This window comes from Physella acuta, unplaced genomic scaffold (genome assembly GCF_028476545.2).
Source record: "Physella acuta isolate Inbredline_101_S28 unplaced genomic scaffold, ASM2847654v3 ptg001116l, whole genome shotgun sequence".
NCBI lineage: Eukaryota > Metazoa > Mollusca > Gastropoda > Physidae > Physella > Physella acuta.
This window is the reverse complement of record NW_026732633.1, coordinates 177,610-191,595: the sequence shown is the minus strand read 5'-3', so window position 1 is coordinate 191,595 and position 13,986 is coordinate 177,610. Positions and strand designations below refer to the sequence as shown.

General features: G+C 35.8%; 2 protein-coding genes across 2 annotated transcripts; both read right to left on the bottom strand.

The window, feature by feature from the left end:
- Window positions 1-451: 451 nt before the first annotated feature.
- Window positions 452-2,004, bottom strand: LOC131955942 (putative ankyrin repeat protein RF_0381). Its single transcript, XM_059320262.1, has one exon. It carries the CDS (start codon window positions 1,979-1,981, stop codon window positions 467-469), a length of 1,515 nt encoding a protein of 504 aa, XP_059176245.1. The 5' UTR covers window positions 1,982-2,004; the 3' UTR covers window positions 452-466.
- Window positions 1,982-4,381, bottom strand: LOC131955929 (ankyrin-1-like; the record flags this gene model as incomplete). Its single annotated transcript, XM_059320249.1, has 1 exon — window positions 1,982-4,381. A coding segment is annotated over exon 1 (2,400 nt), but the record flags the coding sequence as incomplete, so codon positions are not given.
- Between the last annotated feature and the right edge of the window lie 9,605 nt (window positions 4,382-13,986).

The following is a 13,986-nucleotide window of genomic DNA, read 5'->3' as shown; positions in this document are numbered from 1 at the left end:
ACTTAAAAAAATGCACCATCACATTTTCGTAAATATACAATATATTATGTTACAATTATAGGCCTATTACATTTCAAATCAACATTTTGAATAATTTTAAAATGTAAACTGTTTACGAAAATGTAATCTATATCTACTAAATGTTTATTATTTCAAAGAAAGTATATTTTAAATTTCAAAAACGTGTAATAAAGCATATAATCCAACACTCGAACATGTATTTAAAACATGTTCAATGATTAATAAAACACGCAAATCCAAAAAAAAAATCAAACGCTACAATATTAAAATCGTTAATGTAGTCTTGTTCAGTACGAAATAAATAATATAAAAAAATGTAAATCAAAATCATCAAAACCCAAAAGATTATCAGTAAAATTTAACTCTACATAAATTATAAACATAAGTTTAATCACAAAGCGAAAATAAGTAATAAACTTTCCGTCCGTAAACGAATACAAGTTTCTCAGTCGACGAGCCTACGACCAACAGGCCAGTAGTAGAGTAAAGGTCTAGGACAGGGTAAAGTCTCGTACTGTACTGGGTCAAAACAAAGAGGTATTTTAGACCAGTCTTCTACAGGTAATCTTGATATTGGTTCTTGAAACATCAACGTTCGCTGTAATCTTGGTGGGAGTTTGGTCTGTTTTAGTTTTTCTTCTCTCATAGGCCCAGTCCCAAGTAAGGTGGAGACTTCAATAAAAGCTAGTTTGACCAGTGGCCAGGGTTCTCTTTTTGCCAAAGTTAACTCAGCATGTAGTGAGTCATTGGTGTCTAAGTACTCATCAGTATCGTCTTTAAAGTATTTGTCATTACGCAAACTCTTCAAGTCAGATGTAAAGATAAAGCCCGTGGCTAAAAAGAACCGAAGGAAATCAAAGTTTTTGTTCCGAGCAGCGCAGGTAAAATTTGATTCACTAAATTGAGTGTAATTGTTCACTGAATGACACAGTGTGATTCCGTTTATTAGGAGAAATTGAAAAATAATTTTTGAATTATCTTTTAGACCAAAGCGTGCACGTTTTTCTTCAAAATACGGCCAGCATTCTGGCAAAATAAACTCATTTAATAAATACCGGTGATTTTCATGCAGGATAGGATCAACACCAAGTTTCAAAAACTTTTGAATGCATTCTTTCTGCGACTCCTTTTTTACATTTAATAAAGTATACACAATTAAAGATCGATTTTCATTATCCAAAATGTTTAAATCTGCACCAGCACTAACCAGGAAATTCATAATGTCAAAGAGATCATCTGCCACGTCAGATTCCCTAAACATTTCACTGTAACAATCATTATAAGAATCTCCATATTCTGCAACATACCAGTCTTTTTTGTTTTTAACACCTATTACAGCGTACATGCAAGCGTTTCTCCCCTGACTATCTCGTACATGAACGTTAGCTCCGTTTGCTATTAAACTTTTCACGACAGAAATGTAGCCCACACTGGCAGCGATCATTAGAGCCGTGGTGCCTTCATCTGTAGTGATATCTGGATTTGCTCCTAATTCTAATAATGCATCAACAGCTGAAAGCTTATAAGATTTAGAATTGAAGTGTAAAGCCATTTCACCACTTTTGTCTATCCGGTTTATTTCATCTCCCTTTTCAATCAAATACTTAATAGTTTTCAAACTTCCCGCATAGAAAAGTGGCGTTTGCCCGGCATTATTTGATTGGGTGACATTAGCTCCGTTCTCTACTAAGAATGATACAATTTCGAAATTACAACATTTCACTGCAGCATGTAGTGCTGATTCACCATCATTGTCTCGTATATTTACGCTGGCTTTGTTTTCAATCAGACATTTTACAACATGTAGGAACTGATGTTTTGATGCAATCATTAGAGGTGTTTGCCCTGAGCTAGTAGTACAGTCTAGATTGCACTTTTGACTTATCAAAAACTTGACAATGTTAAGACGCCCTAATGTGCAAAATTTGTGAATAGCGCTTTCTTTGTTATCATTTCTCATGTTGACAAAAATTTCACTTTTAGAACTTGTTTCAGTGGTTTGTAATGTATCAAACAAATCGCTTCCCTGATTATTAACAGTTCGGTTGGCATTACTTACCAAGGTATTTTCTTGCCTGAACTCATTATTATGTTGGTTACTATGTAAGACGAGCTTTTCAACTAAGGGAAGCAAATCATTTCTATACTGTGCACAATGGTGTAATGCTGTGTTTTTATTTTTGTCAACCAAAAACACGTTAGCTCCTGCCTTCAGTAAAACCTCGGCAGCCTCAACATTGCCGCTTACACAAGCTATCATTAGTGGCGTTTCACCTTTTACATTCTGTTGATTTACTTCCGCCTTGTAATGTAACAGTAACTCCAATATCTCTTTGTTGCAATGTCGAGCAGCTTCATGCAGACAAGTGTTGCCTTCAACGTCTGCTAAAGAAACGTTGGCACCGTGCTGGAGCATGGACTCAATTAGAGTTTTTGTTTTTACACTTTGTTTATTGGAAACAAACACTTTTGTGGGCACCGATGGTTCATCAGGATCTGGACCATACACACGTTTACGTCCGCGTGAAAACAAATATTGCTTTCTTCTCTTAAAGCATCTGTCTCGTGATGGAAACATTTTGTAAAATTGTACAAGGTTTAAAACTTTTATCAATGCAGGTGTCTGAGTATCGTCTTTAACGTTGACATTAGCGCCATTTTTCACTAAAAGTATCGACACGTTTACATGTTTATGTTCTAGAGCCATCAGTAGCGCAGATTTTCTGCCTTTATCTGCAAGAGCGCCATGTTTAATCAACATACGAACAAGCTCATTGTATTTGTAAAACACAGCAACATATAAAGGCGAGCGTTGAGATTCACTCATCAAGTTTACATCCGCCCCGGACTTTATCAAATATTTTGCTAGCTCTCTATGATTATAAAGTAACGAAAAGAAAAGTGGGGTCCTTCCAAATTTATCCACGGCGTTTATATTTGATCCAGCCTTGATTAAAGATTTTACGATGTCCAAATCACCATATATTGCTGAGATGTGTAATGGAGTCCAATCGTCCTCGTCAACTGCGTGAACATTTGCCCCTCCTTTTAATAGTATTTTGACTACCTGAAGTGAAGTCTGTGCTGTGTGTTGAGGAGAAGTTATAGCTGCTATGTGTAAAGGTGTGAGATTATGCATAGAGGTATCCAGCAAAGCGTTCTTTTTTGCCTCTTCCAAAAGATTATAATTAATGGGATATTCGTCTCGATAACACCGTGTAGTCTTCATGTTAACATCAGCACCAGCCTGAATCAGTTTTGACACAATATTTTTGTTAACGTTCAACACAGCATAAATTAACACCGTGGTTTGTTTATAGTTCACGTCTGCTTTGTATACAATTAGGATATCTACGAGCTTCTCGTGTTGCTTTGTAACGGCCCGAATAAGGGGAGTAACCCCATGGTTATTAACTGTATTGACCTCTGCCCCATGTCGTAGTAAACATGTTGCCGTGTTTAAATCTGAGTTTTCAACACAAATTGCAAGCGGTGTTTGGCCACGTTTATCTGTACAATTTATATCCGCTTTTGCCTCTATTAGAAGTTTTATCATTTCTGTGTCTGATTTATTAGCTGCAACATGAAGTGGTGTTTGATGTTCTGAGTTTTTGACATCAACTTCAGCTCCCGCTACCAGAAGTAGAGAAATTATTTCAGACTTTCCAATGTAGGCCAAATGAAGAGCTGTATTTCCTTCCCAGTCCACTTCATGAATATTAACTCCTTTTTGAAGAAGAAGTTGCACAATATGCTTTTTATGTGTTTGAACAGCTTTCATTAAAATAGTTTGTCCCTCCCAATAGTGTTCATTAATATCGATGTTTGGTGAGTTCATCAGTACGTTGAATATCTCTGCCCTAGCAAAGTCTTCAAATTTTAATGATGATATTTTTTTTGTAATGCCACAGTTAATCAAATCGACAAGCAAATCAAAGCATTCATTGATATAAGCTATATCAAATGCGTTTCTATGTTCATAAGGCTTTGCATAAGATACGTTCTCTCCTTGAATCACAGCATCTAAGAAGTTGTAATCCCTCGCCATCTTTAAAGCCTCCAACCCTCGCTCACACGTAAAGAAAGCTCCTGCCCTGATCAGTTCCTTTACACATTCGACGCTCCCCCTTTCCACTGCTATGGTCAGTGCTGTGGTATATCTGACCTTAGTTTTGGTTAAATTAACATCAGCGCCTGCCGATATCAACGTTTTTAAAGCCAGAATGTCATTTTCCATAACAGACATCATCAGTGCTGAAACGCCATGCATGTTTCGGAGGTTAATATCACTGTTCTCTAATCTCAATATCTCTCCACTTTTAGCTTTGTTAAATACATCTTTAACGATTCGACCAGTCATTTTGTAAACGGATGATCAAATCATTCAAATTAACATCAACTACAATCAAATGTGCTTCCTCGGATGTTTTTTCTATTTTTATAATAATAAATCTGCAAATGGAAAAAGTGAGTGTTATAAGTTAAATCATTATCGGAAAAAAATGAGGACTTAACATTTTATTAACTTTTGTTTCGGTTACATTAAATCCTATTAGTAGGAGGCGGATGGGACGGCGTCTCGAGTTCGAATCCGGGTTCAAGTCACAAGATTTTATGTCCCTGAGTCCACCCAGCTCTGCTGGATACCTAACTCACGTTAGGGAAACAAAGGCGGCTGGGCATAGTGCTGAACACCTCTCCCTTTTAACAAGGCATGTGTTTAAGTTTAAGTAGGCAATAATAAACTGAAAACATGCAAATAATATCAGGAATTCCCGTTCAACTTAAAATAATAAAAATGAGTATCCAAAAGATCAGATAATATTTACAATTATAATCCATTATACGGTTTCTTTGAACAAATGTATGGAATAATTGTCATAGAAAGTATAGGAGAGTTTGTTGCGCATTAGGCTATTTATTTATTTTATTTTTTTTTACCAAATAATGGTTTGAGTAAGCCACAATAAACTGAAATTGGACAATACAAATAATTTCAGGAATTCCCGTTCAAGTTAAATATGTTCCCGAACAAGTCCTTGTAAACCTGGGTCTAGATACTATTTAGTATTTTACATGTTTAATCCCACTGCAGTTAATTTGAACATATGTATGGTCTCATTGTTAAATAATTTAAACAAAAGATAGTTCACTCATTTTCTATAATATTCTCTTGCGTACCTATGACTACAATTTTGATAACTAATATAAAAAGTAGGCAAGGTATGAGTTTATATTATTAATTATAGGCCTAATAATCAAATAAGTTATAAAAACATACAGAAATTTTTTTTTTTTTAATTTCCTACTACATAGGCCATCTATCTTACGATCAATGTTGCGTCCAGCTTTTTTGATGAATGTTAATTCTAGCCACATGAATAAAAAAATTTAAATGTATTTGATACAAACACCAGTTGTATTTTATCTTTTATATAATTCAATGAAAGACGTATCTGTCATTTTACATTACATGGTACTGAAAGGGACTTAACGAAAAAAATAACAATGATAGCGAATATTAGTTGAAACCGCACTGCACTGAGCTGTAGCATTGAGAAGTAAATTTCGGTATTAAATTAAATATTAAGTGCATAAATCTTGCAATTAAGTTATGCCAAACCTTTTGATGAATGGAAATAGAGTTCAAACCCATCAGATGCCTTATCGTAATGACTCTTAATGTATGTCTATTACTATCAAAATATTTTTTCCAGTTACTCATCGAAGGGAAACTTTTGTTAATTATTTAGAATCTAGATCTAGATAATTTAATAGAATCTAGACTAGATAAGAGTTTCTACGAGGCATCCTCGAAGAAAGTTTCCCGTCCCCCAGAAGAAAATGAAATTAATATAGAAAATATATACTTTTAACAGTGTCCCCGTCCCCCCCCTGAATATTTCAAGTACCCCCCCCCCCCCAGAGAAAAAAATCTGGAAAAAGCACTGTACTACTGATATTATCTATCTAGATAGGTAGTAATTACTACTAATCTAGATTCTACATCTAGATCTAGATATTGTCTCATTTAGTATATTTAGTCTAAATTCTAGTAGAGATTATCTAGATCTAGACTAGTACTAAATTACTCAGTATTATAGATCTAGTATTAATATATTATATTATATAATTAATCACTAGTAGATAGATCTAGAATCTAGTAGCAATCACACTTGACTAGCTAGTTAAGATCTAGATACTAGATCTAGATAGAAATCTTAATCTAGAATATATCAGTTAGACTCTTAGAGACTCTTACTTAGACGGTAATCTATCGTTTTAGCGTAATCAATTCGGCTGCAATAGTAATGTGCGGGAGAGGTAGCTGATGAATATATTTGTTTAAATAAGTTTATTTAAGTCAAATTTTACAAAATATCACAGATAATTGATTTAAAATAACAAACAGTGACCAAAACAATTTAAATAACATGAAACTAACTTTAAACTAGGTGTTTGAGATAAATATTAGTAGAAAAAAAACAGCGGCCATCTTTCCATATAAAATTTAGAGTAGTTTCCCTGGATAAAAATGTCTATTCGTATGTATATTGTGTTGACTTTGTTGTTTAATATACATACCTGTCTTGTTTAATATAAGTAAGACAGAGGGCCGTCTTCTTATCTTTAATTTCATTTTCAAGTGAAATGAAGGCTATGTATGTATGTACATCCAAGATCTCAAAAAATTTTGGGAGGTCCAACATTTACTAAACCCTTTTGTACTGATTAGGGGTCGTCCATAAATGACGTCACAATCGTAGGGGGGAGGGGGGAGGGGTCGGTAATTTTGTGATGACGGGGAGGGGGGGGGGGGTTCAGATGGTGCTACGTCACACTTTTGCTTTATAGATAAGAAAAGTTAGAAAACGAATTTTAGACATTATTTAGCTTTAAAAAAACAGTTTTAATAAATTATAATAGGAATTGATTAAAATACTATATTTTGACATATTTCAGACAAGATTTTGGAAAAATATCGATGTTTTAAAAAAAAATCAACTGCAATTTTGAGGGGGGTGGGGGGGGGTGTAGGCTGATGTGTGATGTCATTTTAGGGGGGGGGGGTCTGACTTTTTGTGACGACGTGTGACGGAGGGGAGGGGGGAGGTAAAAATCGTATTAAAAAAGCGTGACGTCATTTATGGATGACCCCTTAACTTGTCAATTATTAGGTCGTCCATATTCCTCATAAATGACGTTGGACTCAAAATATGGGACGGTGTAAAATATTTTTTTCAAAAATGATGAAGAATATATTCGTTTTCGTTAGAAATTGTGATTAAGGGTTCGGGTATAGTAGAACTGCGATATGATATTAAATCATCATCTTGCTTTTAGTAACTATTGGGTGAGAGGGAAATTGTCGGGAAAAGTATGACGTCATTTATGGGCGATCCATTTAATTAAGCCTAGTTGTTTATTTTGTCTGTAGACATTAGTCTTAGGCCTACACTTTTTCTGAATTAAGATTATTGTGTTTTTTAAAATAGGTTCAAATTTTAATTAGTTACATTTGAATACCACATGGTTTTTTTTTCTTTGCCTTCTGCTGTCATCAGTTTTTTATTTCTTCAGTAGTCAATGTTTACCCCTCCCCACCTTCCATTATTACCAAAAAAAAAAACACCCACTATATGTGTCATAGCGTAGATATATAGAAATAGACTAGACGAGTAGAGGTTACTAAGGACGGTACGAAGTTGACGGTAGACGATTTGGTGCGAGAGTATTGTGCGCGTGTTCAATAAAATATGTGTGACGTGAGTGTGACGTGAGCATGGTGCGACAATGTACCGATGACGTAAGACGCAGCAGTGAAGTTAGTTGGGGGTTAGATATAGTAGAAGACGGATGTATTATTTGATATTGTGAAAATGATCTATAAGTGTGTGTTAATTAAGTTCATGTTATTTCATAAACTAAGTTGTTGACATTGTTAATTAGTGTCTGCGGAACATAAGAGTGATTCCCGTCCTCCTCTCGAGTATAATAGTTGCCGTATGAATAGTAGTAGATCAGAATATATTGAGATTATATATAAATCGCCTATCACAATATAGTGATATCTCCCTCTAGAAAAAAAAACTAGATCAACCTATAGTTTGTATGAAAATTATAATCTATCACTTATTCGTGTGTTTAAAAAAAAAAAGAAATACGTCATGCTTCTCAACCACGCTGTTCATCCCCCACTAAGCACAACGTCACAAAGTTCGCGGCGCGCGTGACGTCATTTGTCATTAGGCTAATGTTTAAGAAAGATACCGCTTAATTAAAAGAAAATCAAAACAGGCCCTAAATCACTATGGCGGTGAGACTTTAACGACGTTTAGCCTGACGAATAGATCTAAATAACTTTAGTTCGGTGAATTATATTGGTGTTAATTTATTACAGTGGCATGATGTTCTCCCTCTACTATACAAATTCACGTGCTTTTAATTTCTGCAACCTGCTGCCCTGAGACGTTCGGCTCTAAAATGCCCGTGACACAGCGGCTTCGGTAAATGCATTTAGGCTCCCGGTCCCACCTATAAACGTCTGTCCATTAAGCTCCACGCAAAACGTGTGATTAATATGTGGACATAAGCGGCGCTGGTGGTGGTGTCAACAGGGGCCAAGCTCAGGTCTTAAAGGTGCTCCGCACTTCATAAAAGACAAAATTGATGTTCAGATATCGTCGGACTCTGGCGTTTTGCCGACGGCCGTACTCCTAATGCACAGTCTTAGAGGCTGTCCACTGCTAACACTATTTTATGTTAAATTCAAGCCTATACTGAGCTGTGGCTTTACATTAGCTCAGTGGCGTAGCGAGGTCGAGTGTCACCCGGTGCGGCACTTCATGGTGTCACCCCCCAGAGGCGACAAACTTTCAATTTTCGATTTGTCCCATTTTACCTGCTAGTCAATACTTGTCGAATATTGTTGACAGGAGCTACTTGGTTTGAGCCTTGTTGTCAGAAGTTATTTCATTTGGAGTCAATATAGTGCGGCCTATTTTCGTCGGTAGGCATTTAGTGGCAGGCCCTTTTTGGCGGGGATGATGTGCTGAGGTTGTTTAACACCGCTTAGTACAACAGGCATGCAATAGTTATGAACAAATGTATGCATGAAAACGAACGCTTTATGTTCCTCATTTTCACTGAGCACAGCTTTATAGAAGATTCCAAAATAGACGTCACGCATCCCCCCCCCCCCCCCCGACCACCCTGCGTAAGTTGACGTCACATTAGCATTGCATATGTGACATCGTTTATGGGCAACCCCATATAACTCATTTTGGGTATTTGGTATCACCATTTTGACAACAAAGGTTATTCAAAATGTATATAGGACTTGACATCTACCCTAAATGACATCGCACACTTAAGGGGTGGAGTAACTGGTTTTGAGACGACGTTTTACGCGGGAAGTGGGAGGGGTAAGAAACGTGAAACGTTATGTATTTCGCCTAATACAAAAATGCTAAAAATATTTTTCATTAGAATTATGGCTTGACTTTTTAATAGACAGGGCAAAAAGGTAATTTTCGACATAACGACTATTTCGTGACGGCAAAAATGGGGGTCGGGGGGGGGGGGGGGTTAAGGTGAAGAGAGGTCAAAAACGGGACGTCATTTGTGATTAAATCACTAATTAAAGGAAAAAAGCATGAAAATATTAAATGAAAATAGGAAACAAACAATAACACAAACAATAAGAATGAACTCAAACTAATATTTAAATAAACATTAGATATGTAGTGGTAGCTCTATAAAAATAGGGAGTATCTTAATGTATAAAAATTGCATCTCATAATAATAATTATAGAATTGATGTTTATTGTCAGTCAATTAAATTGTTTAAAGGGCAGAATTTTTAAAAAAAACGCATGCTTTGTATTTAAACACAAGACTAACCTATTTAACAGCAAACATCAATACATTTCCATACAAATAGAAATTAAAGGGAAATGACTCAAAATAATATTTTCTTAAGATGGCGGCTGTTTTTAATAGCAAATTTAGTATCTGTAACATCGTTGTTAAACTTTAATTTCCTGACATTTTTATTGATTTAAACCTTTAATGTGGTTTAATATTCAATTATCTTTAGTATTTTAGTAAAATATGCAAAAATATATCCATATTTAAGCCATATTTATTAGTTACCTTATCCCTACATTACTAGTGACGGCCGAATTGATTACGCTAAAGCGAAAGATTACCTACTTAGACTAGTGTACTAAGTATAGTGTGTAGTGACTATAGTTGACTAGATCTAGAGTAGAAGTCTAGATCTAGATCTAAAATTTTGAGTAAAATCTTCTAGATCTAGATCTGATTTAAACTCTAAACACTTTAAACTTACTATTCTTACTAGAATCTAGATCTATGATTAAATTTCGCTCCGCTAGAGATGTTAGACCGATCAAGCAAAATTTTGATTAAGAAAGAGAACTCTTAAAATTTAATGGAATAAATCATTCCGAGTTATACCCCTTACTCGCTGATTGCAGCTACTGAGGCCTAACAAAGGCAGTGTTTCTTCCAGACTTTTTTCTCCGGGGGGGGGGGGGGGGGGGCACTTGAAATTTTCTAGATTCTAGATCTAGATCTAGATCTAGATCTAGAATCTAGATCTATGATTAAATTTCGCTCCGCTAGAGATGTTAGACCGATCAAGCAAAATTTTGATTAAGAAAGAGAACTCTTAAAATTTAATGGAATAAATCATTCCGAGTTATACCCCTTACTCGCTGATTGCAGCTACTGAGGCCTAACAAAGGCAGTGTTTCTTCCAGACTTTTTTCTCCGGGGGGGCACTTGAAATTTTCGGGGGGGGGGGGGGGGTCGGTAGACTTTCTCCGGTGGGGCGGACACTGTTAAATGTATATATTTTCTATATAAATTATATAAATTTAATTTCGTTCGGGGGGGGGGGGGGGGCGGTAAACCCCCCCCCCCCCCCCGAAGAAACGTCTGGAAGAAACTCTGAACAAAAGCAATATGAACAATATAGGCCTACAGAAAATGGAATATAAAACAAGTATAAATACGTCTTTTATTTTTAGTGCTTTATTACATAAAAGCTTGTTATTAAAACGTTTTTTTTTTTGCAATAAAAAAATAACAGCATTTAAATTCTCTGAAAAAAAAAACACTTTCTGTTTTAAAAAAAAGGATTGGTCAGTAAAATCATGCAGATGCGAAATCTTATTATATTAACCTGAATATTTAACTAGAAGTTGCAGCTTTAAAGAAGAATTAAATAAACTCTATGACTCAATTCTACATCATAAAATCATAATGCTAACCAGAGGCTAGTAAGTGTTAAGTGTTAATTTTTTTTTTAAAGATAACGTCACACAGAAATCAAATTATTTTTATTACTTTATTCCGTGTCAGTTTTTCCGAGTAAATATTTACGTAGTAAATTAGATTAATTACAGTGCACAAGAGTATGTTTAGTTAAACACGTACAAGAATGGAGAGAAGAGTCGACACATGTGTATCTAGCTTCACTCGACAACGATTCGTCAGGCACTGTCCAACACGTATACATTGATCAGAAGAAAGTCTGAGGCGATATTTTAAGAGGGTTTCATCAATGCATTACCAATCTTATATTCTTAGACGTGTGACCTTGTTTTCTAAAACGGAGATAAATGTAAACAGTGCTTTCGTTATATTTCTTGGATCATATTTATCGAGGCACGGGATTACCTACACTACCGCGGGGGAGGTGGTGTGGTGGGGGGGGGGGGGAACTCTTGAAATTTCCGAGTGGGGGGGGGGGGGCACTGGTATAAGGGGTCATCCATAAATGACGTCACGCTTTTTTTGACGATTTTTACCTCCCCCCCCTCCCCTCCGTCACACTTCGTCACAAAAAGCCAGACCCCCCCCCCCCTAAAATGACGTCACACCTCAACCTACAACCCCCCTCAAAATTGCAGTTGCATTTTTTTAAAACATTGATATTTTTCCAAAATCTTGTCTAAACTATTACAATTTATTAAAACAGTTATCTAAAACGCGAAATAACGTCTAAAATTCGTTTTCTAACATTGCTTTTTTATAATGCAAAAATGTGACGTCGCAACATCTGACCCCCCCCCCCCCTCCCCCTCATCACACATCGTCACAAAATTACGGACCCCCCCTCCCCCCTACGAGTGTGACGTCATTTATGGATGACCCCTAAGTATACCTTTTCTATATAAATTCTATTTCTTTCTTAAGAAATCGATCCTCTTAACGTATCGACGAAGTTGCGTTGCTGTTTGTTTCGTAATTTTGGCCTGCTTCTTTAATTTATTCATTGAGTTGATGCTCTTTGATGCTGATGTATACAACGCTGTTAAATCTATTATTTGTATCTGAGCGTTCTCCCATTTATTCTCTCTTGCTATAACGATTGCCGTAGTCGTTAAACGCTTCACACTAAAAAATAAAAAGGTAAGCAGCCCTTTTCCAAAAAAACAAAAAAACAAAACAACAACACATGTATGAAAACAAAACAAAGAAAAGACATGTTAACTTGCCCAATGATGTCGGTTATTATCGTTTACATAATATTATATTTTCCTAACTTGATTTAGTTATCATTTTCTGCTTTTGTGTGTGTTAATTATTGATTGGTTGTTTCATTATTTGAAAATATAAGCTATATTTGTTTTTATAGTCATTTAATGTGTGTTTATATGAACATAGATGTCAGTTGGTCAAAAATAGGGCCTACAGTCTTCTGATGTATTATTTTCTTGTCCTGTTTTTCCTGGTTAACTATTCACATGTTCAACACTGATGTTTATTTTAACAAAATCGGAGATGTTTTTCTTTAAAAAAAATAATCTTTCCAGAGTTTTATACTTTGTATGGACTGAAAGAATTTTATTTTCTAATGGTAACTCTCTCGTGAGATATTCCGCGCAGGGGTGATAAATCACAAAATATCAACCAAATAAACACTGACAGTTTATGATGTCTGTGACCTCAGCATATGAACAGAGGCGTAGCGGAGGTGCGGACCGCACCGGGTGACACCATTTAGGGGGGTGACACCAAGGCAAAAAAAAAAGTAAAACATATAGAGAAAAACTTGAGGGGCGGGGGGGGGGGGGGGGGGAGGGGGGGTGTGCAAATCGAAAGTTCGAGGGGGGGGGTGAAAATCGAAAGTTTGAGGGGGTGTGCAAATCAAACGAAAATTGAAAGTTTGTCCCCGGGAAGGGTCGCTACGCCTCTGGGGGGTGACACCATTAAGTGCCGCACCGGGTGACACCCGACCTCGCTACGCCACTGCATATGAAGGGATAGTGCAATAACTGGGAACAGCAAAACATCAAAGAGAAAAAAAATATTCCAAAATCAAACAACTACTGTCTTGAAATGTGTTCTTGTATGGGCAACGGCAATGGAAGAAAATAATTTAAAAGAAGTCAACTGTCTATGTGGCAAATAACAAATCGACACATAATATTCGATTGTGTTGTAGGAAAACCCGTCCAACATTAGGATTAAGAACGAAGAAGAAGAAGGAGATAATTTTTTTTAATGGAGGCAAGAATAAAGTAATGTGGAGAAGTTTCATGGAGGACGACACAAGTTAGTGAACGTTGTGAAAGATTTTAATTTTAATTATTTTATTATTCAACCTCGAAACAGACTTCTGTATAAATTGATTTGCTACATTATTTAAAAGAACAGATATACTGAGATAGTAAAATAATTTAGCGATTCTGTTGTTTTCATCTACAAAACATAGCAAGTTTTAGTTGTAAAGGCCAAAATTTAGGAATAAACAAATAAATAAATAAATAAAAAACGAATGTTATCACGGCTGTTTTAGCTTAGTCCCAAAAAGCTATTTTCAAAACGTGTTAACAATAATTTCGAGAGAAAATTTGAAAGTAGGAACAATGTTACAGATACATCTGTGTAAATGAAAATTATATCATTCTAAATATATTAGTAACAATC